The sequence below is a fragment of the Kogia breviceps genome, chromosome 18 (assembly GCF_026419965.1).
Source record: "Kogia breviceps isolate mKogBre1 chromosome 18, mKogBre1 haplotype 1, whole genome shotgun sequence".
Classification (NCBI taxonomy): Eukaryota; Metazoa; Chordata; class Mammalia; order Artiodactyla; family Physeteridae; genus Kogia; species Kogia breviceps.
The window spans coordinates 46,716,841-46,740,827 of record NC_081327.1 but is presented as its reverse complement, the minus strand read 5'-3'; the positions used below and the strand labels follow the sequence as shown (position 1 = coordinate 46,740,827).

Sequence of the window (23,987 nt, the reverse complement as noted above, 5' to 3'; positions counted from 1 at the left end):
TGCCCACCAATAAAGGAGACACTTAGAAGGAAACCCTCCCTCTTCAGCTGTTGGAGCTGTAGCTGCCACCTTTCAACCACAAGGGGAGCACCTGACAGGACACGTTAAGGATGGCAGAGCAGAAAACTAGAGCCTTAAAGCCACCCAACCTCAGGGCTTCTTGTTATATATACAAGATATAAAACCCCTTATTTATTAAAGTCCTTCAGAGTTAGGTTTTTCTGTTACGTTCAATGAAATACACCTTATCGCTATAGCCAGGTAGGCATATGACTCAGCCAAAAGCATCAGTCCAAAAGCAAGAGAGGATCAGAACAATTCAAACAGCAGCTTCAACTTTTAAAACTCAACTGCACCCACTGAAATGGAATGGGGAACAGAGGAAAATAATGAATAGCCTCACTGTTACAGAGAAAGAGAAGACAGAATGTTTCTGCCACTAGTGAAGTTTTGGAGGTTATTTAAGGTCTAAAAAGGTCTAGAAAAATTTCAAAAGCTGGAGTAAGGGGGAGCCAAGGAGGAATAGTGAGGAAGGCCTAGAACTCAAGAGCTAAAATGAGTAAGAAATAATGTATCCCACATCATAAGCAGAAAAGAAAAGCCAAACTCACGAAGTCAAGGAAAGAAAACCTGAAGAACAAGAATATGGCAGCACAAAGCAGAAGTATCTCAATTCAAGACTTGAACTGCTGGTCTCTGGAGTAGATACGGCCATAGCTCAATGCCATTAACCATTAAGATCCAACTCATTTTTCTTGCTTAGTTTTGTGCTCCCCAAAATACTTCTGATAATTTGTTTCCCCACATATATCCCAGTCCAGAGAAATTACAAAACCAGATATTTGAAAATTACTGGTTTGTAATGAGCACTAGAAGTTGGTGTGTGTTTTGACTTAAACATGTCTTCTGGGAGTCTGGGTAAAATAAATCAGACCCTTTTGCACATGACTGACAAAACTGGGATTTCTAGCTCTGTAAAGCCAATAGGCTGTGGTAACTTTATTGAGATACAGACATGCTAGATGACATTTCCATTTCATATCTAAAGCAATGATTTTCAACCCTAGGGTCACATCACAATGGAGAAGAACCCATTTTAAACAAATATCCACCACCCGACCCCTCCGAAGCCCCATTTAAGAATCACTACTATAGGGACTTCCCTGGTGGTCCAGAGGTTAAGACTCCATGCTTCCACTGCAGTGGGCGTGGGTTCGATCCCTGGTCAAGGAACTAAGATCCCGCATGCCATGCAGCACAGCCAAAAAAAGAATCACTACTGCAGTGAGCTACGTTTACTGCTGGGTGTGTGCTGTATCCTTCCAACATTGTAAGGAGGAGGAAAAGGTTAAATGCTTTGCTTTAGGCTGGGTTCTCCCAGAAGCAGACTCTAAGGAAAAAAATGTGAATTTAACTGATGATTCCAGGATGCACTAGTAGGGAAGTGGGTATGTAAAATAAGAGGAGGCCTAGGCAGGTGCATTCATACCACTGTGGGCAACTATGCTTTCTTCTACTGGCGGCCTTGGATGGTATGGAAAGCACTGCCCCACTCAAGGGGTAACTCAAATATTCAGTTGTCATTTCTCTGGTGAGCAAGGAAGCTGTGTATGCATCCTCTGATTCCTATTCACCATTAGCTGAAAGCTGCTCTCAGGGGCATTAACGCCACAGCACTTCAAGCAGAGAGAGAGCCTCGGGAAGGTGCTTGCAGTAGGACTCCTGTTGGTGGCAAGTGCTGGAATGGTGAGTGCTCAGGCATTTGGGACAGGCACTGACACCTTCTGTTACACACCGGATGGTTCCTTATTGGCTTCTCTTCCCTTCTGACTCTCAGCAGTTCACCTTGTTATGCCATCTTTCACAGTCCCTGACACAGATCTTCTCTTTGCTCCACCCAGAAGAAACAGTTTCTTTCTAATAACCCATTAGTTCTTAAATGGAACTCTTTATTGGTTCTAATTTCTAAGAGCCAAAAATGTTAGTTCCTTTATGGTTTTTATACCTAAAAGGTTTTGTGAATACAATCAAAGAAAACACTTTGTGGAGACTCAAATACAAAGTTCTATTTATTTTCAATAATGAAATCAACACAACAAAGAAGAATTAATCCTCTAATTTTTAAATCTATCACTATTCTTAGCACAAAACTATCCTCAATAAATAAAAACACATTACTAGTAACCAAGTAAGACTTTTCTCAAGACTCTCTAAATTTTTGTTTGTGTTTTAAACAAAACTGGATGGTAGGTAAAAAACACATGCTAGAGACTTAACTGACACAGACTTGAAGAAAAGAACAGCCAACAAACAGCCTCCCCAAATATAAGTTGGCAAAAGGAATATGGGGTTTTCGAAGCAGCCCAGAAATCAGAGTTCACTGATGGATGCAAGGGTTTGGGACAGTCCATGTTCAAAGGTCTTGTAATTAAATCTTTCCACATTCCTAGATTCTTGATTTGGAATCTATCATAATCTAGAGAAGCTTCCGCCAAAAGATAGGAGGCTCTTTATTTATGCTTTCTGAAAAGACCACCTAATTTTCCGCCTTTGACTTTGACACTAGCTCCTCTCACCAATACAGCAGGGATTCCATTCCAGAAAGCGGTTATTACTATGTAAACCAACCTCTCTGTTTCTGATTTTCCTTTTACAAACACATTGATACTGCCAGGAACAGCTCTAAATATACCCAATTTCTTTTATTTTCATCTTCCAACTTTGCTTGGCTACAAAATCTAGGACTCACAGAGCAACTATAGCATTGGTCAAAAGATGAGTGTCAGTTCCAATGTAAAAATCTCTGAAGTTCAACAGTCACAAAAAAAATTTTTAATGCCTTATCTACCAAACCTTTTTTTTCATTAACTTGCCAATTATTTCTTTCGGAATTCAATCCTCCGAGCTACATTCTGAGCACCAAATTTTTTGACCAGTGCATCTCGGGTAACCTCATCATCTTTTTGCAAATCTAAGTCATCCTGTCGGGACCAAATGGGATACCCATCCGCCCTCTGACCAGACTCTAAAAAGGAGGAAGTAGCCTCCAGCTCACCACTATTTTTTAGGAAGGCCTGTGTAACTGTTGACAGATCCAAGTTAAACTTTTCCATTAACTGCCGGATGATCTTAATGGCAGCTCCCACCTCTGGTGCAGAAACTTTTTCTTCTTCTTCTTCTTCCTCATCAGGCTGTGTTTCTGAGTCTTCCTCAGGTGTGGGTGGATCATCATCACACATTGTTATATGTATTTCAAAATCAGGGCTCTCATCCACCTAGAGAAAGCGATGAATACGACCAGTTCCTAATTACCAAGTCATGAATACTTACTCTTAAAATATCTGGTCTCTCCCAGCTACCACTTCCTTGCCCTTTTCACCCCAATCACACTGGACTTCCCTCAGTTCCTCTTATGTGCTATGTTCCTTCTTACATTTACTCATGTTGGATGTGTGCATACGTGTATGTATGTGCATATATATGTATGTATATGATAGGGTAAGGAGAAGTGTGAGTGTGGATGGGGGGGTATGTGTGTGTATGTGCATGTGTACATACATACGTACATGTATGTATATAGTATTCCAAAAGAAGCTACACTGAATGTGAAAAATAAATGTTATGTGCATACACATATATGTACACACATGTATGCACTAGATTATTTGTTAAAAATTTGACTTCGCTCTCAGATTGAAAGCTCCATAGGGCAGGAAATGTTATGTTTTGCTCATCACTACATCCCCAGTGACTACCAATGCCTTCACATGGTAAGTACTCAAAAAACATTGCTGTATGAATACATTAGGGTCTCCACGCTACACTACATTTAGGCACGTTACAAAGAGTGTTATGTGAGAGGAGACATATGTAGGCCATGTTTGAGAGTTGTTGAGAGTATCTGAAAGTTTACAGAAAATGAACCAACTTTAATTTAAATGAACTTCAAATTATTTTCCTGTTTTAGACTGATGCATAACCATTTTTCTTAGTGTTAGTAAGAAAAGTTAATAAGATTCTTCTTCTTAGAGAAGATATGCACATATAATTTGGATTTTTTTATTACTCATTATTTTATGGTTGCCTTTCTCTATAACTATGATTAAATATGGGATTCCAACAAAGTTTTAGAACTTAAATGAATATGGAAGAGCTAAAAATTTCTAAAAAAGCTCTAAGTATACAAAGAGCTAAAACTGCTTGATAAAAAATTAACCTCTTTAAAAAAAAAAAAATTAACCTCTTTCAAAAATTACTTTTACCTGAGAAGAATAAAAACATTTTTAAAAGATAAATCTGCAATTTTAACTTAGAAAAACTTATAGATGAAAGTACTCAAAGTAAGATGCTTTATACTGCTTAAAAATAATTCTCCCCCATCTTTCTCCCTCCCCTCCTCCTTAAAGCATCCTACCAAAAACTAAAAGTACATGCCCAGAACCTTGATCAGTCTCACCTTCCATTTTCCTCCTCCGTCTTGCACTTCTCACTTACCTTTCTGGGCCTCAGGTGTAATAAAAAGGACAGATGGGAAGACCAATTTCAAAGGAGAATGGACGTAGGAAAAAAAAAAAGAGTTAAATCTAGTTAACATACCACAATCTCTTCAAACTCCCGGGTGGCTTCTACAAGCATCTTTTTGACTGTTTCTTCATTCTCCTTGATCTCTTCCTTTTCTAATTCTTCTTCAGGCAAGTCTGGAGTTCTCTTATTCTGTGGTTCTATTAAACAGAACAGCACCAAATTAGAATTAGCCTTTTTTACAGAAACCAAAAATATAGTAAATGCTCTGTGAGCTCTGGGCCAGAAGTGAGCCTGCACTTTTTTCCTATTAGAAAATATCTGTTTTTGATCAGAAGGGTAAGAAAAACATGACATGCATGTTCAATAATTTCCACTCTTGCTTCTGAAAAGTTGTACAATAAAAATGGTGATAATTTTCCTAGGTTCTGATACGTAAAGTAAAAATACTCTTCAAGCTTAATTCATTTTTCGCTTTGTATTTATAGATCTTGCAAATTAACAAAACTGTGCCATAAATTGGGTTCTCTGGGAAGTAGGTTCTGAGATGGAGATTAACATGTAAGGTGTTGATTAGTGAGTGTTCACTGGGCCGAAAGAAGCTGAACTGTGAGAGTCCCAACAAGGCTGCAACTGAAACCATATAGAACTCTGGAGCTAGGAAGGCCCTACAGAGTTGACCAAGTTGGGGCAAGGGAGCCAAGGTGTTATTATAACCCCGCATCGATTACTCATTGGATGCTAGCCTAGAATGACAGAACCTTGCGTAAAGCAGTTCTCCCACGGGAAGATAGATCTGAGGGGTCTACCACAATCCACCACATACCATCTACAGAAAGGAGAGCCTCCTAAAGCTAAACATCCTCCTATTTCCCTTTTACTCTTTGTTCTCTGAGGACTTAACTCTGCTATTTTCCACTTAACAAAGACTGACTACTAAGGGGCAACATGAGAGTTTCTTTGTGATGGAATTGTTCTATATCCTGATTTTGGTGGTTACATCACCATCTGTACATGTGTTAAAACACCTAACTGGAAAACTGTATGGCAGTTTCTTAAAATATTAAACATATAATTACCATATGATCCAGCAATTCCACTTTTGAGAATACACCAAAAAAAAAAAAAAAAAAAAAAGCAGGGTCTCAAACAGGTATTAGTAACCCATACCACAGCAGCATTACTCACAATATCCAAGATGTGGAAACACTAGGAACAAAATTCTCACACATGTTGCAACATGGGTTGCTGTTTAATGGGTACAAATTTCAGTTTTGGAAGACGAAAACGTTCTAGAGATGGATGGTGGTAATGACTACATCACAATGTGAACATACTTAGTGCTACTAAACACTTAAAAACAGCTAAAATGGTATATTTTATCTAATGTATATTCTACCACAATAAAAAAATTTTAATACATAACTGTACACCAAAATAAGTCAATTTTATTTTACATAAAATTTTAAAAAGAAGCCTTATATTTTAGAGATACATGCTGTAACAGATAAAATGGGATAATGCCCGGCACTGGCTTCAAAATAATCCCAGAAGTCAGGATGAAAGGTGTAGATGAAAAAACTGGCCACATACTATAATCAGGTGAAGTTGGGTGATGGGTACGTGCATTATACTATTCTCTTTCTACTTCTGTAAATGTTTGAAATTTTCCGTAATAAAAAGTGTAAACAAATTATGGCTCACATAATGAAACACAATGCAATGAACAAAAAAGGAATGAAGCAAACAATGAGCAGACACACAAAAGATTCAAGATCTATTAAGTTAAAAAAAGAAACAAACTGCAGAACAAACTTCTGTCTAGTGTGCTAGTGTTACTATGAGCAAAAAGGACAGGGACAAGGGACAACAACAATGGTTGCCTCTGGGAGAGGAAGCGGGGGAAGGGGTATGGAGCAGTGAGACTCACTTTTCACTATGTACTCTTTTACACTTGGAGTATATCTGTAGGATAAATTCCTAGAGGCAATATTACCATGTTTAAGGGAACATATATTTTAAATGTTGTCAGATGGTGTCAAAATTCCTTCCAAAGAAATTGTACCGATTTCCTTCTATTAATAATGCAGGAGTGTACTTGTTTTCATATACCTCGTTAACTCTGGGTATTACCCATTTTGTTAGTTATTGCCAATCTAACAGATAAAATATGACATTGCCTTGCTCTGATCTACTTTTCTAAAAAACACACCACACACACTTATTTCAGTTTCCACGGGCAGAAGTCCAGGCGTGGCTTGTACGTCCTCTGCTCAGGGTGTAATTTTTTGTTTGTTTGTGGGGCTGCGCCTTATGGCATGGGGAGGGGATCTTAGTTCCCTGACCAGGAATCGAACCGTGCCCCCTGCAGTGGAAGCAGGGCGTCTTAACCACTGGACAGCCAAGGAAGTCCCCTCAGGGTCTAATTTATTTTTATTCAGTAACAATATTTCTGCATTTATTTGCCATTTATCTATTTCCTTTTCTGGAAACTTCCTCTTCCATTTCCATTGCTCATTTTTCTACTAGTTTTTCTTCTGCCTACTAACTTCTGCAAGCTCTTTGTTTTTTTTTTTTTTTTTTTGAGGAACGCGGGCCTCTCACTGTTGTGGCCTCTCCCGTTGCGGAGCACAGGCTCAGTGGCCAAGGCTCACGGGCCCAGCTGCTCCGCGGCATGTGGGATCTTCCCAGACCGGGGCACGAACCCGCGTCCCCTGCATTGGCAGGCGGACTCTCAACCACTGTGCCACCAGGGAAGCCCTGCAAGCTCTTTGGACATTAATGAAACTCACTCCGTTGCAATGTATTGGAAATATTTTTCCAGTTTGCCCTCTGACTTTATCATGAGAAGCTTTAAAGACAAGCCACAGCAATGAGAAGCCCGCGCACGGCAATGAAGAGTAGCCCCTGCTCTCCCCAACTAGAGAAAGCCCGCGTGCAGCAACGAAGACCCAACGCAGCCAAAAATAAATAATAAAATAAAATTAATTAATTAAAAATAAATAAATAAAATTTGAACATAAAAAGGACACTCGGGAATTCCCTGGCAGTCCAGTGGTTAAGACTCTGTGCTTTCACTGCCATGGGTCTGGGTTTGACTCCTGGTCGGGGAACCCTGCAAGCCGCGGCCAAAAAAAACCCCACAAAAAACAAAAACGGATACTCATCCACATTTTCTCCTGGTCATTTTAGGACTTTAATTTTTACATTTAAATGCCTGAATATCAAAACACTGAGTAGGGTGAATCCAGCTTAATTTTGTCCCAAGTTCCAATTGGTCTACCAGCCATCTCCACACCACTGATTTAAAATCAGGGCCCTACATGATCTCCTTCACCCCCACACACAGCCCAGTCTCTCCAAGAATTGTCCCTCTTGCTTCCTCCATCCCAGCCACACACAGGTCTCTTGTTACTCCAAGAACACACCAGCCATACTCCACCCTCAGGGCCTTTGTACTTAATACTCCCTAAGCCCGAAACACTCTTTCTCAGATAACCAACTGCTGAGTTCTTTCATTTCCTCTGGTCTCTGCTCAAGCATCAGCTTACAATAGTGACCTTCCCTTCTCACCCTATAGCAAATAACCTCCTCTCCGGCCCTCACCCTGATTTATTTTTTTCTGTAGCACTTCCCGCTACCCAGCTAGCATTTTAAGCTCCAAGACTGAAGGCAGTTTTATTTACTGTTATATCCCAGCAGGATAAATCTCTGGCACTCAAATATCTGTTGAATGAATGAATCTCAAATGTCACTTTTACCAAAAACAAAATTCCTACTAAGCATACTGTTTTGCGGAATAGCCACATAAGGAAAGAGACGCTGGGGAAGCAGCCTGACTCTTTAAACAAAAGGGTCTGTCAGTTTACGCTGTCAATACCCGTTTTACCAGAAGTGAAGCATCTCAACAGCTATGCACTGTGTCCTAACCGCCCCTGAATCCCCAGTATTCTCTATTCAACTGCGTTAGAAATACACTTCACCCGAGCGAAACGTGGAAGAGACTTCCCACTGAGAACTTCTTATGTGAATATGCACTCATTTAAGCCAAGAAATTAAAATAAGCTGGTCTGGCAGGCATGGCTTTAAAATGTCTTATACTTAATGTACCTGAATACAGAAGAAATATTTTTTAAAACGAGTCTGGGAAACCTCTGAAATGATACCCAAGAAGCTGGCTCCCCGTCGTCTCTGGGGAGAAAAAACTAGGTAGTTGGTGGGAAAGGAAAGGGGGGAGAATTTTCCACATACTCTTTCTGCACCTTTTGAATATCGGGCCATGCCAATACCCCAGTTATTGGAAAAGTGAATTAAGAGAGACCTTAGAAAATGGCGCAATTTTACCCGAATGTCAAAGGAGTGGGGTGGGGAGGGAACTGGACGATGCTCCCCAAGACGCCAACATGGATGCCCAACAGAAGGGGAAAGACGCCGACGCCGACGCCCCCGCCTCACACAGGGGACAGCAGAGGGCTCGCGCGTTCGCAGCAAGCCTCACCCCCGCTTTCAGCATCCTCTGGGTCTTGCTCAGCTTTCCGCTTGAGTTTCTGGGAGGAGGGGCTCACTGGGGCCTCCCCCAACAGGTACTTATGCTCCTGGCCCCGCAGGCGCTTGAGGTAGCGGTCCTTCATGGACTGCCACGAGTGCTGGGTGAGCGAGCTCTTCTCCATCGCTTTCCACAACGCGTTGCCGGTGACGGAGCTGGGCGAGCGGGCATGTTCCTTCACGTAGGTCAAGATGGCCACGTCTTCCGCACCCGTGAAGACGATCCGCCTCGCGTGCCGCTGCAGCTCGGGCTCCGCGGCGGCGGCGCCCCCAGCCTGAGCCCCGGTTTTCGTCTCTGGGGCCTGGTCGGCGGCCCCTGTAGCCGGGCCCAACCGGTAGGCCTCCAGCTCGAGTCTCTCGTTGCGCTCCACGCAGTCCAGGATGTACTGCGTGGAGATGAAGTCGCCCGAGGCCTCGGCCGCCGCCTCCCCGGGCTGAGCCAACAGCACTGCCCCGGGCTCCTGCACGCGACACAAGGTGCCGCCGCCGTGCAGGATGAGCGTCGAGAGCCGGCGCTTCGCCGGGCTGGGACGCACATAGAAGGACATGGAGCTGCCATCCTCCCTCACGAACAGAGTCGAGGAATGGGTTGGCCCATTGGGGTCTTTGCCCAAATCCATCGCCTCAGCCATAGCTCACGCCGAGCACCAGAAGAAGCTGCCGTCTTGCCAGCGCGCGACGCACAGAACCCCAGAGCCTGAGCTAACGCTCCAAACGCCAACGTCGTCGCCGCCGCCGCCGCCCCCGCCGCCCCACAACCCCCTACTACGCCTGCGCAGCAGATGCGCAGAGCAGTGCCCGCCCCCTTTCCCCGGAAGAGGCGGGGCTTCTGAGCTTGACCTGGAAACTGCCGTGCGACCCTCGTCCTCTTTAGGTCCAGCCCTCTGGGAAGATGGCTGAGGTGCAGGGGACTGAAGTTAAAGTGGACAACGGCGAGCCGAAAGTGAGCAAAAAGTAAGTGTCGCGGCAGATCATTAAAACCTTTGGTGTCGGAGAGTCTGAACTAGGAGGCGCCTTGAGGCCCCGGCCGAGGCGGCTGTGCCTGGGGCCTTCCTGCTGGTTCTCGTGGGTATGAACAAGCTGGGACGTAGTCGCTGCGCCCCGAAACTACATCCCCCAGGATGCCCAGGGGCCCCCCGCTGGTTGGGTCCTTCCTCCTCCTCGTACTCGTGGAGTAAGAATGCGGAGAACTGGGCGGGGACAGAGAAAAGCGAAATTTACTCCTTCCCTTTTCTCCGAGAAATGCGTTACTGTGCCACACCCCGGTAAAGAAGTTGGAGAAATGTTAAATACCCTAGGTTTTCAGAAGCACCCTCAGCGTTCGAACTTTATGTATCAAAGGCCATTCTGAACCCTTTGTATTAAAGGGATCAGTTCTAAAACTGTGTCGTACACCTATCTATATGGGTTAGAGCATTGTGAGTATGTCTGGCAGTAGGGACTGTCTTATTTAGCCGGGTACACCAAACTGCACTTAGCACTGCTGGCTATATCTTTGTTAATCACCCCAAATCCTTGTAGTATGAATGTAAATATAAATAAGATTAGCCGCCCTTTCACTGACAGTGTCTAGTATTCTCTTAATACTACACTCCTTCTCAACTGGAGTTCTTCATAGAACATAGGTAATGATCTGACTAGTTCCTCAGTGCTCCTAAGGATAGTACATAAATATAGTACCGTTCCAGAGGCATCGGAGAGAAGTTAGTTTATTGCATATAATGCCTGCTTTAGTGCATTTTTTTAGTTCTGTTTCTTAATTGTTCTTGGAACTTCCTTGGTGTGAATCTTTAGTGAGCACCACTGTATGCCAGTTATTTCCTCCAAGTTTAAAAACAGATAGCCTGCCTGCCAGGTGATTCATTCAAGGCCACATTTATTTTAAGGCAATAAAGAACATGATCTCTGTCATTCTGTTGCCTTCCAGTGTTAATGTATAAACTTAATGTAGTCTAAGACTCTTTCTGAATTTCTTCTTTCCTCCTTGTTCCTGGAGCTCTAAACAAGGCTTGTCTTTGATTCAGGTGCTTTTGTGTGGCTTCTTTTTAGCTTCCTCTAGAGTTTGCAGTTGATGGTGACATTTTGTATGCTTGCCATTGCCATCTTTGTGGACAGGTATTTCATCACCAAGAGAGAAACTACATGTCAGGGGCTTCAGAAACACTCCCATTTTCTAGACTGTTGTGATCATTTCTACCCATAAACCATTGACTGACTTGCTGTTGACCCCAAATAAGCACCATCTCACCATAGCCCGGACTGAGAACATTGTCAGTTGCATTTGCAGCACAGTGAGTGTTACAGGGTTGATGTCAGTTGAGAGGGTCTTATGTAAAATGGGACACTAAAAGGTTGCGTAACCTCGCCTTCTCCCCGCACCCAACCCATAAGAGTAGGAGTGCTGGCTGGGAGTATGTGTACCGTCTGTCCCATCTGACACCACATCTCTGTGTTTCCTGTTAGGTGGTGGTAATCATTAGTTCCAGGGTAATCTGCCATGTTGACGCAAGCTGCTGTAAAGCTTGTTAGGGGGTCCCTGCGCCAAACCTCCTGGGCACAGTGGGGACAGAGGGAGCTGCGCCTGTGTCAACTTGCTCCTTTCACAACGATTCACAAGGACAAGCCACTTTCTGAAAAAAGGAGGTTGGTGCCCATTACCTTCTTTATTGCTCTGGGAGCAAAAATCCTTCCCTTACTTAGTTCCTTATCTGTTAAGCCTCTGGCTAAGTCTTTGGACTTGCTAAGGAAACAACCCTGCTACCTACCAAAACCAATAGTCCTTTCTCAGTTTCTCTTTAATAAATTCAAATTCTCGCTCCATAGATTCTTGAGGTGACTTTTAGGTCTTATTCTAGAACAGTGCTGAGAACAAAACCCTTTATGAATAAAGAATTTCTAATGCAGGTTATTTTCCCTTCCCTGTCTTTCTGAAATTTCTTTGCTCCTGAGATTAACTTGGTTTCTAGTCTTAGTTCTTACTCCTAGGACCTTTTTGGATTATCCTTATTATTGATTTGACTTAAAGGGCAACAGCCAGTTGAATGGAAAACAAGTTCATTATGTTAATGCCAGAAAGAACAAGAGAGGTTTCAATGCCCACTGACTGAATGACAGCACAGTAAGTCTAGCACACTGTTCTAGAAAGGTGGCTTCACAACTGCTACAAAACAGATTATTTCCAGAGACTCTTACTTTGAGGCCCTCGGAGTCAGTTTTCTTACTTAAAAGATAATCATTTCAAATCTCCAACTAAGTTTTTTTAATTGAGTTATTCTAAACCCATAGATAATTTAAAATGCACCCTGAAGCCAAACAGTATGCAAGCCTGACTAAGGATCACTGGCCATGGTTCATTATGACAGGGTATTCAGTTAACATTGGTGGTTTAAAAGAATGATCAAGTCTATTTGAATAATGAGGGTATCCCTCTCTACCCAAATCTGTTTGGTTTCTGGGTTCAGATAGCAAGTTTTCAAGTTATTTAAACCAAGTTGTACCAATCGCTTTAGTTTTTGAGTCTCAGGTGATGAGTATCAAGAGTTTGAATAGTGAGAGATTTGACAAGAAATTTATCCACATCTGTAAAATTTCTGTCGTTGAGGCAGAGTGTGAAGGGTTAAGATAGTGAGGGATACCTAGAATGGTTCACATTTGCATGGTTACTAAAATGCTAGGGGTGGGGTCATCTCTTTATGTACATTATCTCAATCCTCACAACATCTGGGGAGGAGGGTGTCTATTATTATTTTATAGGAGAAATTAAGTTACTTGCCGAAAGTCACATAATTGGTAGGTAGGCGTGTCAGGATTTAGCCCCAGACATTCTGGCTCCAAAGATGGTATATTATCCCCTGTGCTGTGCTGCTTTGTACGCTATTCTACCCAATTTGTTGTCAAAGTCAGGCTTCACTGGGGAGAGTGAGGCCAATGCTGAGGGCCATTGATCAATGCTGGGGGAGAGATTGTCAGTAGAGTGTCTCCCTGAACTCTGAAGAGCCCCCTCTTCCTCACCCCACCCCAGACTAACCCACTCCTTTTGGGAGGGAAGAGAGATGACAGACAAAGCTAGAGATGTCACCTTATCACACATCAGATCTGATGCTCTAGGAACTTCATATTCTGCAGAGGAATCCAAACAACTAAGATTAAGTCCCTGGCCTCCAGGAGCTCCCAAGCCTAATTAGCTTGAGAAAAGCCTATCTTGCTGATTTTCTGGAAAACCTTTTTTCCTATTCTAAATATAAATTAATATGTACGGTTTTCCTTGTCCTTGTCTATCTTGATTTGAGTTGGGATCTAATGCCAAGGACCTCAGACTGGAAAAAAGAGACTGAGAAAGATCTTTCACATCCTTATTCTAAGTTTATCTTTTTCCCTTGTCTGTCTCACATATAGAGTTCAGTGACTGAGAGACTAACAGTGGGCATGTAGAACTGGGCATGAGTGTTTCCCCAGGTTATTCATATTTTTGATAAGTAGCTATGGGGCAGAGCATAGAGGACTCTTCAGGCACCTGTCACGTTGAACATTTTCATCTTCCTCACAGTGAGCTAAAGAGACGCCTGAAAGCTGAGAAGAAAATAGCAGAGAAGGAGGCCAAGCAGAAGGACCTCAGTGAGAAACGACTAAGCCAGGCCGCTGCTGCTGCCACCAGCCACACTGCTGATAATGGTGTGGGTGCGGAGGAGGAGAACTTGGACCCAAACGTGAGTCCTCGGGACCACTGCGCTGGCTGGGCATAGGGAAGCCTCTAATGAGGATTATGGCAAATTCCTTGGGACCAGTGATTAAGGAGATAAATAGGAGCTGAAACAGGCGCAGGGATGGATGAGGGTGGGCCCACCACTGCATCTGGTTAAAGGCACAGGCCCTGCGCATTTTTCTTGTCGACTACTTACAGATATTTGGGAGAATCCAGTACTTCCAAGTGACTGATCTTCCTTGGAGCTAGCTGGGCCTTATAGCAGCCCCAGAGAAAATGTCTTCCTAAAGGTGGGCTGGGGTTTACTTTAGCCCAGAGATGGGCAAACTGTGGCCCACAGGCCAAGGCCACCACTACCCCAATCCCTCCTCCCTGGTTTTATAAATAAAATTGTGTCGAAACACAGCCATGCCCATTTGTTTATGTATGTCTAAGGCAGCTTTCACACTACAATAGAGTTGAGTAGTTGCTCAGAAAAAGTTTGCTGACCCCTGATATAGAATATTCCTTTTACACACCCTCCAGGCCCATGGGCCTGCCTTGGGGAAAGAGTCTGGTGTGTGGCCAGGGGCAGGAAAGTAGGAAGATAAGTGACTCACCATGCAGATGTGTCTACAAAAGTGGTAACCAGGGCCATCTGTACCAATGAAACATTATTTTAGGCAGAGATGTGATTTTTCTTTTTGTTGAATCTTATATTTTGGAATTCTGGCCTTTATTCCCAGCTGTGGATCTGGCAGCCCTGCATATTTAAGTGCAAATCTCACTCCATATTCCAAGCCTGTGGTTTCAAGGATGCAGGGGCGTTGGTTAAAGAAACCTCACTGTATTGGGGCCCCTCTGAGGCAGAATACAGAACTCCGTTAGACAAGCCTCTGGACTGACCAGGTTCAACTTCTCAAAAGTTCTTTTGTTTTTTGTGTTTCTAACAGCAATACTTCAAAATCCGCAGCCAAGCAGTCCACCAGCTGAAGGTCAATGGGGAAGACCCGTACCCACACAAGTTCCACGTCGACCTCTCGCTCACTCACTTTATCCAAGAATACAGTCACCTGCAGCCTGGGGAGCACCTGACTGACGTCACCTTAAAGGTGGCAGGTAGGAAGATTCCCTGGCAGTTTGCTGAGCTCCCACGGCAGGCAGGCCTCTCCAGTTGCACAAAGGAAGGTCTGGGGTGGTCTTGCTCTCAAAAAGCTTAAGTCTGAGGCTACATTACTAGAGATGGCACCAGTATGTCTATTCACACAAAGTAGAGCAGCCCTGAGGCATGAGGTCCCATTCCAGTGGTGATGCTACAGAGGAAGGGGCGTTCTTTATGGGGGACTCCTGGCCTGACGCTGCTACTCATTCACAGTCCTGTATGAGGACTTCCCTTCATCAGTGGGAGCCATGGCCCTGAGCTCCTAAAAATTGCAATCTGTGTTCCTAGACTACTTTACACTAGTCTGTTTTTCTAGAGCACTGTTATTTTGGAGTTTACTATCTTGAGTGGGATCTTCTCCTTAATTTAAAAGATAACTAAATCCTGTCTTTCGTTTATACCTTGCCCCCCCAAAATATATAAAACTATTTGTTGTAGAAAATTTAGAATGTTGAAACATTCAGAAAAGCAAAGAAAGAAAAGTTTGATTACCCATAATCCCACCACTCAGAGAGAACCCCTGCCAATACTTAAATGCCCCCCAAATTTCTTTTTCTTTAAAGTCCAGTGTTCTCACTAAAATATGTCTTGATGTTAGTTATTCTGGGTCAGTATTCTCAGGTACAATGTGCCCTTTATTTTTTTTTAATAAATTTATTCATTTTATTTATTTATTTGTGGGGTCTTCGTTGCTGCACACAGGCTTTCTCTAGTTGCAGCAGGCGGGGGCTACTCTTCATTACGGTGCGCGGTCTTCTCATTGTGGTGGCTTCTCTTGTTGCAAAGCACGGGCTCTAGGAGCATGAGCTTCAGTAGTTGTGGCACGAGGACTCGGTAGTTGTGGTTTGCGGGCTCTAGAGCACAGGCTCAGTAGTTGTGGCACACAGGCTTAGTTGCTCTGCGGCATGTGGGATCTTCCCGGACCGGGGCACGACCCTGTGTCCCCTGCCTCGGCAGGCAGACTCTCAACCACTGAGCCACCAGGGAAGCCCTGCACCAGGTCTTAGTTGTGGCATGAGGGATCTAGTTCCCTGACCAGGGATCGAACCCAGGCCCCCTGCATTGGGAGCACAGAGTCTTAAACACTGGACCACCAGGGAAGTCCCTGTGCTTTCTATTTTTATGTGAGGATTTAGGAAGATCCCACAACGATGCTGCCACCAACATGCCAGGAATCCATTGAACACCTTTAAAAGCCAGATCTTCCTGCACATCTTTTAACTGGTTTAAATGGGGAGCCAACTTTGTCATGAAGAAAATGGCAGGGCTTAGGCCTCAGGCTAAAATCAAATTGTTCTAGTTTATATTCTGCCTGGATGTAAAAACTGCAGAGGGAGCTTTTTTGGCACTGATAACATGAAATAGCTTCTGCTTCTGTCATTATTTTTGCTGTTCTCTAGGTAGGATCCATGCCAAAAGAGCTTCTGGGGGAAAGCTCATCTTCTATGACCTTCGAGGAGAGGGGGTCAAGTTGCAAGTCATGGCCAATTCCAGGTATATAGAAATATCCAGTTACAGGCCTTTCTAGGTTGGCCCAGAGCAGCATGACTGGGGACAAAGGCCCATATAGTCTTCTTTTCCCATAGGAAATTAAAGTTAAAGGGAATGGTAGATGGTTGGGAGAATAAAAGGGCCATCTGGTCACCTGGAGAATAAAGACTGATCTTGGGTTGTGGAGCAGTTAAAAATAAAAGATAATACTTTTTAACAGTTGACCTTGAATCTGAGATTCTTCTTGGGTACACTTTATTGAGGGTTCCACAGTAAACCAGTGCTCAGTTTTAATTTGGGATATTGTATACTGAATTATGTTTTCCATTTATTCAGGAATTATAAATCTGAAGAAGAATTTATTCGTATTAACAATAAACTGCGCCGGGGAGACATAATTGGAGTTCAGGGCAATCCTGGGAAAACCAAGAAGGGCGAGCTGAGCATCATTCCCTATGAAATCACACTGTTGTCTCCTTGCTTGCATATGTTACCTCATCTTCACTTTGGCCTCAAAGACAAGGTAATTTCTCATGGCCTCCTGGCTCTGGTTTATCATACCATTGAATCAAACACATCAGTGATTTCTGTCTGTTACTTTTCATTTAGGAAACACGGTTTCGTCAGAGATACTTGGACTTGATCCTGAATGACTTTGTGAGGCAGAAGTTTATCATCCGCTCTAAGATCATCACATATATAAGACGTTTCTTGGATGAGTTGGGATTCCTAGAGGTGATGGAAAGTTCTTACCTGACATGATGAGCTGCCTTCTGCACTTGCCTCTTACTCTTCTTCCCTTCCCTTCTCCACAGGCACATCCTATATCACTGTCCTTCATGCTCAGTGAAAAGTCCCCTTTCTTGCCAGTGTCTTTGTTCCACCTTGTTTATTTAGGGCCCTGATTAGGAAGGTAGGACAGGACTTCCAAGATAATGGACAAAGTAGAGGGTCATGCATGTGCTAACAATGCCATGTTCAATGTGTTACCAACTCATTTTGCTTTTTTGTAGCATTAAAAAATATTTTTCTTGATTTTTATTCAACTTATTTAAACTAAAAATTGTTTAGAAAATTTGTAGAGAAAAAAAATTTTTTTAATATTTTCAAATTTTATGAGAAAGGTGAGTACCTGTTACCATACAACAAATTCAAACAATAAATAAATAAATAGAAACAAAACTGAAAGTCCCCTTTCATTTTTTCCCAGCTAATGTCCCTCTCCAAACTTGAATTTGAGGTGGCACAGTGGTTAAGACTTCGCTCCCAATGCAGGGGGCCAAGGTTCATTCCCTGGTCAGGGAACTAGGTCCCACATGCGTGCCGCAACTAAGAGTTTGCATGCCACAGCTAAGGAACTCTTGAGCCTCAACTAAGGAGCCTGCATGCTGCAACTAAGACCCAGTGCAACCAGATAAATAAATAAGTAAATATTTTTTTTAAAAAAACAACTTGACTATGTATCCTTCCTCGCAATTTACTCTGCGTATTTATAATACCTCCATTCCTGTGCATGTTGCAGGTGGGGTACATGTGTAAGTGTTTTAGAAGGATTTTATTTTTTGCTTTAAATGTTAATGAAGTCACATCATATGTATTATAATGGACTTCCCCCCACACACAAAATATATTCTGGGGCCCTTTGCATGTCCATGTATATGTGTGTATGTGTATTCCTTTTTGATGCTTTATAATTATTTCCCCTATTGATAGTTAAAGTTTCTGATTTTCTTCAGTAATGTTTTAGTGAACATCTTTGTACACATGGACAGGTGTTTCTGTAGGATGGATTTCTAGAAGTAGAATAAGTCAAAACGTATAAGCAGTTACAGTTTTTAATAAATACTGAACTCAAGAAACTGAACTCAAGAAAGGCTGTACCCATTTAGAGTCCCACTAACAGCTTGTGAAAATTTATGGTACTGTGTTAATGGTGTTTGGTATTAATAGAGACACTATTCTAGAAAATCAAGCTATCTCTACTTTTTTTGTCAAGCGCCTACACGTTATTATTATTATTTGTTTTTCTACACATTATTATTGAGCTTAACTTTTACTTGGGATATAGTAGGCTTAGCCTATCACATTCAATGCATGAGCCATTCTGAAGAACTCTAGTTTGAGACCTCTGTCTGTGAACTAAATGTTTTTCCTCTCCTTTAGATTGAAACTCCCATGATGAACATCATCCCAGGGGGAGCTGTGGCCAAGCCTTTTATCACCTACCACAACGAGCTGGACATGAATTTATATATGAGGATTGCTCCAGAACTCTACCATAAGGTAGTCAATAAGAAGATGCCCTGTGTCCTTAGAGAAGTAGAAGACTGAAAAAAATATTGGCTAGACAGGTACAGTCAGAAATTAAAGGAAGATTGATGGTAGAGCAACCAGGAGAGTATTCTAAATTGTCAGGCTTCTGAGTGTTACATTTCTGGAATTTATCTATAGGATCAGTAGAGCATTATAGGGCAAAGGAGTATCTTTCCTAGGTGTACAGATCCTCCTAACATACTTTGTTTCCCATAATCTCATAATACTTTTAAACTTATAATCCTCCTTGGATTAAATTTGATTTTAGTCTTTTGTAGAAGAATGAGTTGAATCTCTGTCTGAAAGTTGGAAATATCCTCAAATCACCAGGGTAAATATCGAAGACTATGTCGTTTGAGATTCTTACTTGCAAACGACAAAAGCTGTTAATGGTGTTTAAGCAAAAAAAAAATGTATTTGAATATATAAGGAAGCTCACTAATTTCCAGGAAGGTCAGAGAATCAGGCTTGGAGACCACACAACTAGGAATGATTCTGAATCATGTCACTGGGCTGTTCCCATGAAGAACGCAGTATCTTCCAGTCAGGAGAGTTACCACAACTCATAAGCTTGGCACTAGGCACAGGTCATTGCCATTGGGACTTCTGCAGTCACTACCTCTATAAGCCAGATATCTCTGGCCCCCTTCACCGGAAGGGATTCTGTGCAATGCCTGCATCTTCTTTGCATGTTGAAGTTTCACAGGTTGGGGAACTTAGGTCACATGCCTACATCCTAACCCCAAAAGAGGCTTCTTTCTTGGGGAGGTTCACACTCACAAGATGAGGGACACCCCAGACAAAGGAAGAGAGTTCAGTGATCCCGGACAGCCAGAATGGTGACTGTCCGCAAAGGCCTAAAGAGAGTAGGGCCCTCAGCAGTTGGGTAGAGACCTGAAAGCATGCCTTGAGCTGTGAAATCCAAGTTACAGCTCTTGCAGCCAGACACTTTCCCTAGCCAGTAAGACAAGATTAGCTGCCGTGACCGTGGCCGTGTGTTGTTATTAGATGCTGGTGGTTGGTGGCATCGACCGGGTTTATGAAATCGGACGCCAGTTCCGGAATGAAGGAATTGATTTGACTCACAATCCTGAGTTCACCACCTGTGAATTCTATATGGCCTATGCAGACTATCATGATCTCATGGAAATCACAGAAAAGATGATTTCAGGTGACCCCTTCTGCTCCCTTTGTCTTTCACACATGTCTGAAGGGCTGGTATGCCGCTTTCAATTGGACTTCCTGTTGGTCCTCTTTAAATGACACATTTCTTTCCCAGGGATGGTGAAACACATTACAGGCAGTTACAAGGTCACCTATCATCCAGATGGCCCAGAGGGCCAAGCCTGTGAGATTGACTTCACCCCACCCTTCCGGAAAATCAGCATGGTAGAAGAGCTTGAGAAAGCCCTGGGCGTGAAACTGCCAGAAACGAACCTCTTCGAAACCGAAGGTAAAGTGATGCACCCCTTCACTGTAGGGCCCTCCTTCCTGTTCAGCTCTGAATTAGATTAGGTCAGGGCTAGAATTTCCCACGTTATTCTCTTTATATACCTCTTAATGGGGTAGTGTGATGTCTTCTGTCCTAACTTGTATGTTTGTATTACAGAAACTCGCAAAATACTAGATGATATCTGTGTGGCAAAAGCTGTTGAATGCCCTCCACCTCGGACCACAGCCAGGCTCCTTGATAAGGTGAAAGGCCGTGCACTTCTAGTACATGCCCTCAGCCAGAGGTAACGCCCCCTATTCCCTATGAAGGTGAACTCCACTGTAGAGAATGAACTTCTACAGCTTCACAGGAAAGCTCTAATGAGAGAACAAGTTTTGAATTCCTGCTGTACTAAGCTCTGTGCCAAATAGTTATGTTCGTTACCTTATTACCAACCATTGAGAAGCTTAGGATAGACCCCTATAGCATCAGGTATAGGGTTAGGGTCCGAGGCCTCTACCATCAAGACAGAGATGATCAAAATGCCATTTAGAAGGGCTCTCTAACTCTGCTTTCTCCTTAAGCTTGTTGGGGAGTTCCTGGAAGTGACGTGCATCAATCCTACGTTCATCTGTGATCACCCGCAGATAATGAGTCCTCTGGCCAAATGGTAAGATAAAGCACGGTGTTGCAGTTACCTCTTGCTGCATAACCTCAGAGCTTAGCGACATAAAACAGTTGAGAATATTCTCCAGAGTTTGTGGGTTCATTGGGTAGTCTTTCTAATCTACGTGGTATTGGCTAGGGTAACTCAAGTGGCTCTTTTCAACTGGGAACTCTGCCAGGGCACCTTGCATCTCCTCCACATGGGATCTCATCCGCTGGGGCCCCTCTGGCAGCGTAGCCAGGGTTCCAAGTGGAAGCATTCCAAAAGAATAAATCCTGATGTGCAAACACATATCAAGCCTCTGCTGACATCCCATTGGCCAGAGCAAGTCATATGAGCAGCCCAGAGGCAGTATGGCACGGACTACAGAAGGGCATGAATACAGGGGGTATGGTTCAGTGTATCAGTCTATCACACACGCCTATTGTGAAGATAATTAAAGCTTCTTTGTCTCTAACCCTTCTCACTAATGTACCAAATGATTTGGTGCCAAGAATGCATGCAGGCTTTGGATCACAATCAGTAACAATTTGGAGTCAACTAGATTTCAGGAATTCTTGTTTGTACCAGATGTTCTTAATGAACCTGCGTCTTCACCCTCCCCTTTCTTTGGTCTCCTGGCCCCAGGCACCGCTCTAAAGAGGGTCTGACTGAACGCTTTGAGCTATTTGTCATGAAAAAGGAAATATGCAATGCCTACACTGAGCTGAATGACCCTGTGCGACAGCGGCAGCTTTTTGAAGAACAGGCCAAGGTAAGGAAGGAATGTGTGCCCACTCACCAGAAGATACCAGCCTTAACCCTGGTCTCTGTCTTGTCTGCAACTCCTGGTGACTTCAGCAGAATGAAGGATGAAAGCCACAGGCGTCACTGGAGGAAGTCACATTTCAAGATGGAGAACTTGACTAGTTTTGGCCATAGAATTTCTATATAAATGGAGCTTAGGCATGACTATCTGTTTGAGGAGTGTGACACTTGACAAGAACATAATTTTTCTTAGATGGTACATTTATTGAGGTGGCGTGAGGATGAGAAGCCAGAGCACCCACAGGCTGCCTGCACTAGCGCTGCCACTGATGGGTGGTCCGGGAAGTGGGAATCATCGGCCTCTCTGAAAGAAAACGCGTTTCACTGGACTCGAAGAGCCCCAGGCAGTAGAAGTATTTTCATTTTGCAGAGAAATTTGCATGTGTCCTGAGATAGAGTTCATCAGTCCTGACCTCCAGGTCTTTGAAAGAAATGGCTCCATCCTGGAGTTACTGGGAAACCAATTCCCAGCAAGTGCTGGGTGTCCAGAGCATCCCTGGAATGATAACGCCTCTGGACGTTTTCACATGCTCACTCAGACGCTGAGAGAGCACAGCCTAGAGCAACGTCGCTGTGTGGTTCTCCTCTTCCAGGCCAAAGCTGCTGGCGATGACGAGGCCATGTTCATAGATGAAACCTTCTGCACTGCCCTGGAATACGGGCTGCCCCCCACAGGCGGCTGGGGCATGGGCATCGACCGCGTCACCATGTTTCTCACAGACTCCAATAACATCAAGGTATGAGGAGACCCTGAAGGAGCCACCACTGTGTTGGAGGCGGGGTGTGGCGGGCCTGGAGCAGAAAGAGAGGGCTTTGGGCTAGGAGGAGGGGCAGGCAGAGGAGTTACAGGTGACTTCACAGGAGGAGGGGCAGAGCATCTGACCTTACAGAACTGGGGGGGGTTTCAACCTGAGGCAGAAGAAACACTAATTGTTCACATTTCTTAAGGATCCAAGGAACATGCTAAGCCATCTACATGCATTATCTCATTTAACTTAAGTCAGCTTATGATGTGTAGAAACTGTTGCTATCCCATGTTTATAGTTGAGGGAATCTTATTTGAAGAGAACCTCTCTGTTCATTCCTCCTTTTGACATTGTACCCTAGGCAGCACTGTGCATTTCTTCTTTTCCATCCTCTGTAACTGAGAGGGACTGAATTGAAATAAAAGAACACAGATCTCTGGGTTTTGGTGATAACAGTAATGAGGGGAGAAAGGAGTAGGTGGATAGCCAGGAAAAAGCGTGTCTTAGCTTCAGAATGCATTCTCTCTCCTGTAGGAAGTGCTTCTGTTTCCTGCCATGAAACCCGAAGACAAGAAGGAGAATGTAGCCACCGCTGATGGACTGGAAAGCACAGCAGCCGGCACTGCCGTCTAGAAAACAACAACAGCAAGTCGTATGACTTGGGCATCTTTGCGTTTGTGCAGAAGGTCAAGGACTGCCAGGGAACTCCTGTGTGTGTTGCTGTCTGTTTGACTATCACATTTCACGTCAGCCATCAAAAGAGAGAAGAGGAATTAAGAATTCCTTTTTACTCCTTGTTACCAAATAAACCATTTGTCTCTACTCCTGTCTCATCACTCTTTTTACTTTTGGAATGTCATCTTGTTTCTCAGACAGCTGACATAATGAATGTTTAGGATTTTACCACTTTATTCGTTCAACAAATTTATATTAATGTCTGCTATGTGCCAGCCATTGTACACAGCAGTGAACAGAAGCCAAGTTCCTGCTTTTGTGGAACTTATACTCTTGCTTTAGGGGCAGGAGTTTGGGGGGCAACTAAACAAACAAACAAGTAAATCCATGTTATTTGTGGTGGTGATGCATGCTAAGAAGAAACATGAAGCAGGGAAAGGGGACATAATTAAATTTAACAGGCTTGTTAGACATTGGGTGGGAAGAGTGAATAGAATGCTGAATAGTGAGTCTGGTGTCTTCGCATTTTCAGCACAGTTCAATTGAGCTAAGAATGTGATAAGGGTATGGCTGGGGGCCTGCTGTTAAAAGAGAGCCCACGACACAGGGAGGCAGCTGGGGGATACTTTTCTCCAATGAGACAACAAAGGACTTGTCTCTTGCACTTCAGCAAAACCTTTGCAAGCGTCTCGGCTTAGGAGTTGCCAGTCTCCTTTCACAGAGCAGGTTCTTACTTTGCGGTTGGTAAAATGATCTAAGCACGCAGAATTACCTAACTGGGAACTACAGGGAGTGCTGAGAAACTCACTCCTTGCTGGTGTTGAACATAGGCTCCAGGAGCACTTGGCAGTGTTGGTTAGATGACCAGGTGGTATTTCAGAAGAAACACATCATATGGCACATCCTTCAGCAAGGTGGTGTTAATTAAAATGAAAAAACTCACCAGG

At 43.5% G+C, this 23,987-nt stretch overlaps 2 protein-coding genes across 3 annotated transcripts; one reads left to right on the top strand and one right to left on the bottom strand.

Annotated features, from left to right (window-relative positions):
• Positions 1-972: 972 nt before the first annotated feature.
• TERF2IP (TERF2 interacting protein) lies at positions 973-9,868 on the bottom strand. Its single transcript, XM_059043756.2, has 3 exons — positions 9,020-9,868; positions 4,597-4,721; positions 973-3,275 (listed from the first exon to the last, which is right to left on the bottom strand). The coding sequence occupies exons 1-3, from the start codon at positions 9,696-9,698 to the stop codon at positions 2,877-2,879; spliced, it is 1,203 nt and encodes a 400-aa protein (XP_058899739.1). The 5' UTR covers positions 9,699-9,868; the 3' UTR covers positions 973-2,876.
• On the top strand, positions 9,860-23,187 carry KARS1 (lysyl-tRNA synthetase 1). Of its 2 annotated transcripts, XM_059043737.2 has the most exons (15): positions 9,889-10,020; positions 11,530-11,709; positions 13,613-13,772; positions 14,701-14,866; positions 16,310-16,403; positions 16,737-16,923; positions 17,010-17,135; positions 18,564-18,683; positions 19,722-19,884; positions 19,993-20,166; positions 20,323-20,408; positions 20,730-20,815; positions 21,440-21,566; positions 22,213-22,356; positions 22,900-23,187. In XM_059043737.2, exons 2-15 carry the CDS (start codon positions 11,564-11,566, stop codon positions 22,996-22,998), a joined length of 1,878 nt encoding a protein of 625 aa, XP_058899720.1. In that variant the 5' UTR covers positions 9,889-10,020; positions 11,530-11,563; the 3' UTR covers positions 22,999-23,187. The 2 variants fall into 2 exon arrangements, with proteins under 2 accessions (XP_058899721.1, XP_058899720.1); XM_059043738.2 differs by lacking the exon at positions 11,530-11,709 and having other exon boundaries at positions 9,860-10,020.
• Positions 23,188-23,987: the final 800 nt, after the last annotated feature.

Excerpts from the sequence above, each read along its gene's own strand:
- TERF2IP (XM_059043756.2), bottom strand. The coding sequence starts at position 9,698 with ATGGCTGAGGCGATGGATTTGGGCAAAGACCCCAATGGGCCAACCCAT. Across the intron at positions 4,722-9,019 it reads AGAGGATGCTGAAAGCGGGG|AACCACAGAATAAGAGAACT; the intron begins GTGAGGCTTGCT and ends TCTGTTTAATAG. Across the intron at positions 3,276-4,596 it reads GGGAGTTTGAAGAGATTGTG|GTGGATGAGAGCCCTGATTT; the intron begins GTATGTTAACTA and ends CGCTTTCTCTAG.
- KARS1 (XM_059043737.2), top strand. The coding sequence starts at position 11,564 with ATGTTGACGCAAGCTGCTGTAAAGCTTGTTAGGGGGTCCCTGCGCCAA. Across the intron at positions 17,136-18,563 it reads ATGAGTTGGGATTCCTAGAG|ATTGAAACTCCCATGATGAA; the intron begins GTGATGGAAAGT and ends CCTCTCCTTTAG. Across the intron at positions 20,167-20,322 it reads GAACCTCTTCGAAACCGAAG|AAACTCGCAAAATACTAGAT; the intron begins GTAAAGTGATGC and ends TTTGTATTACAG.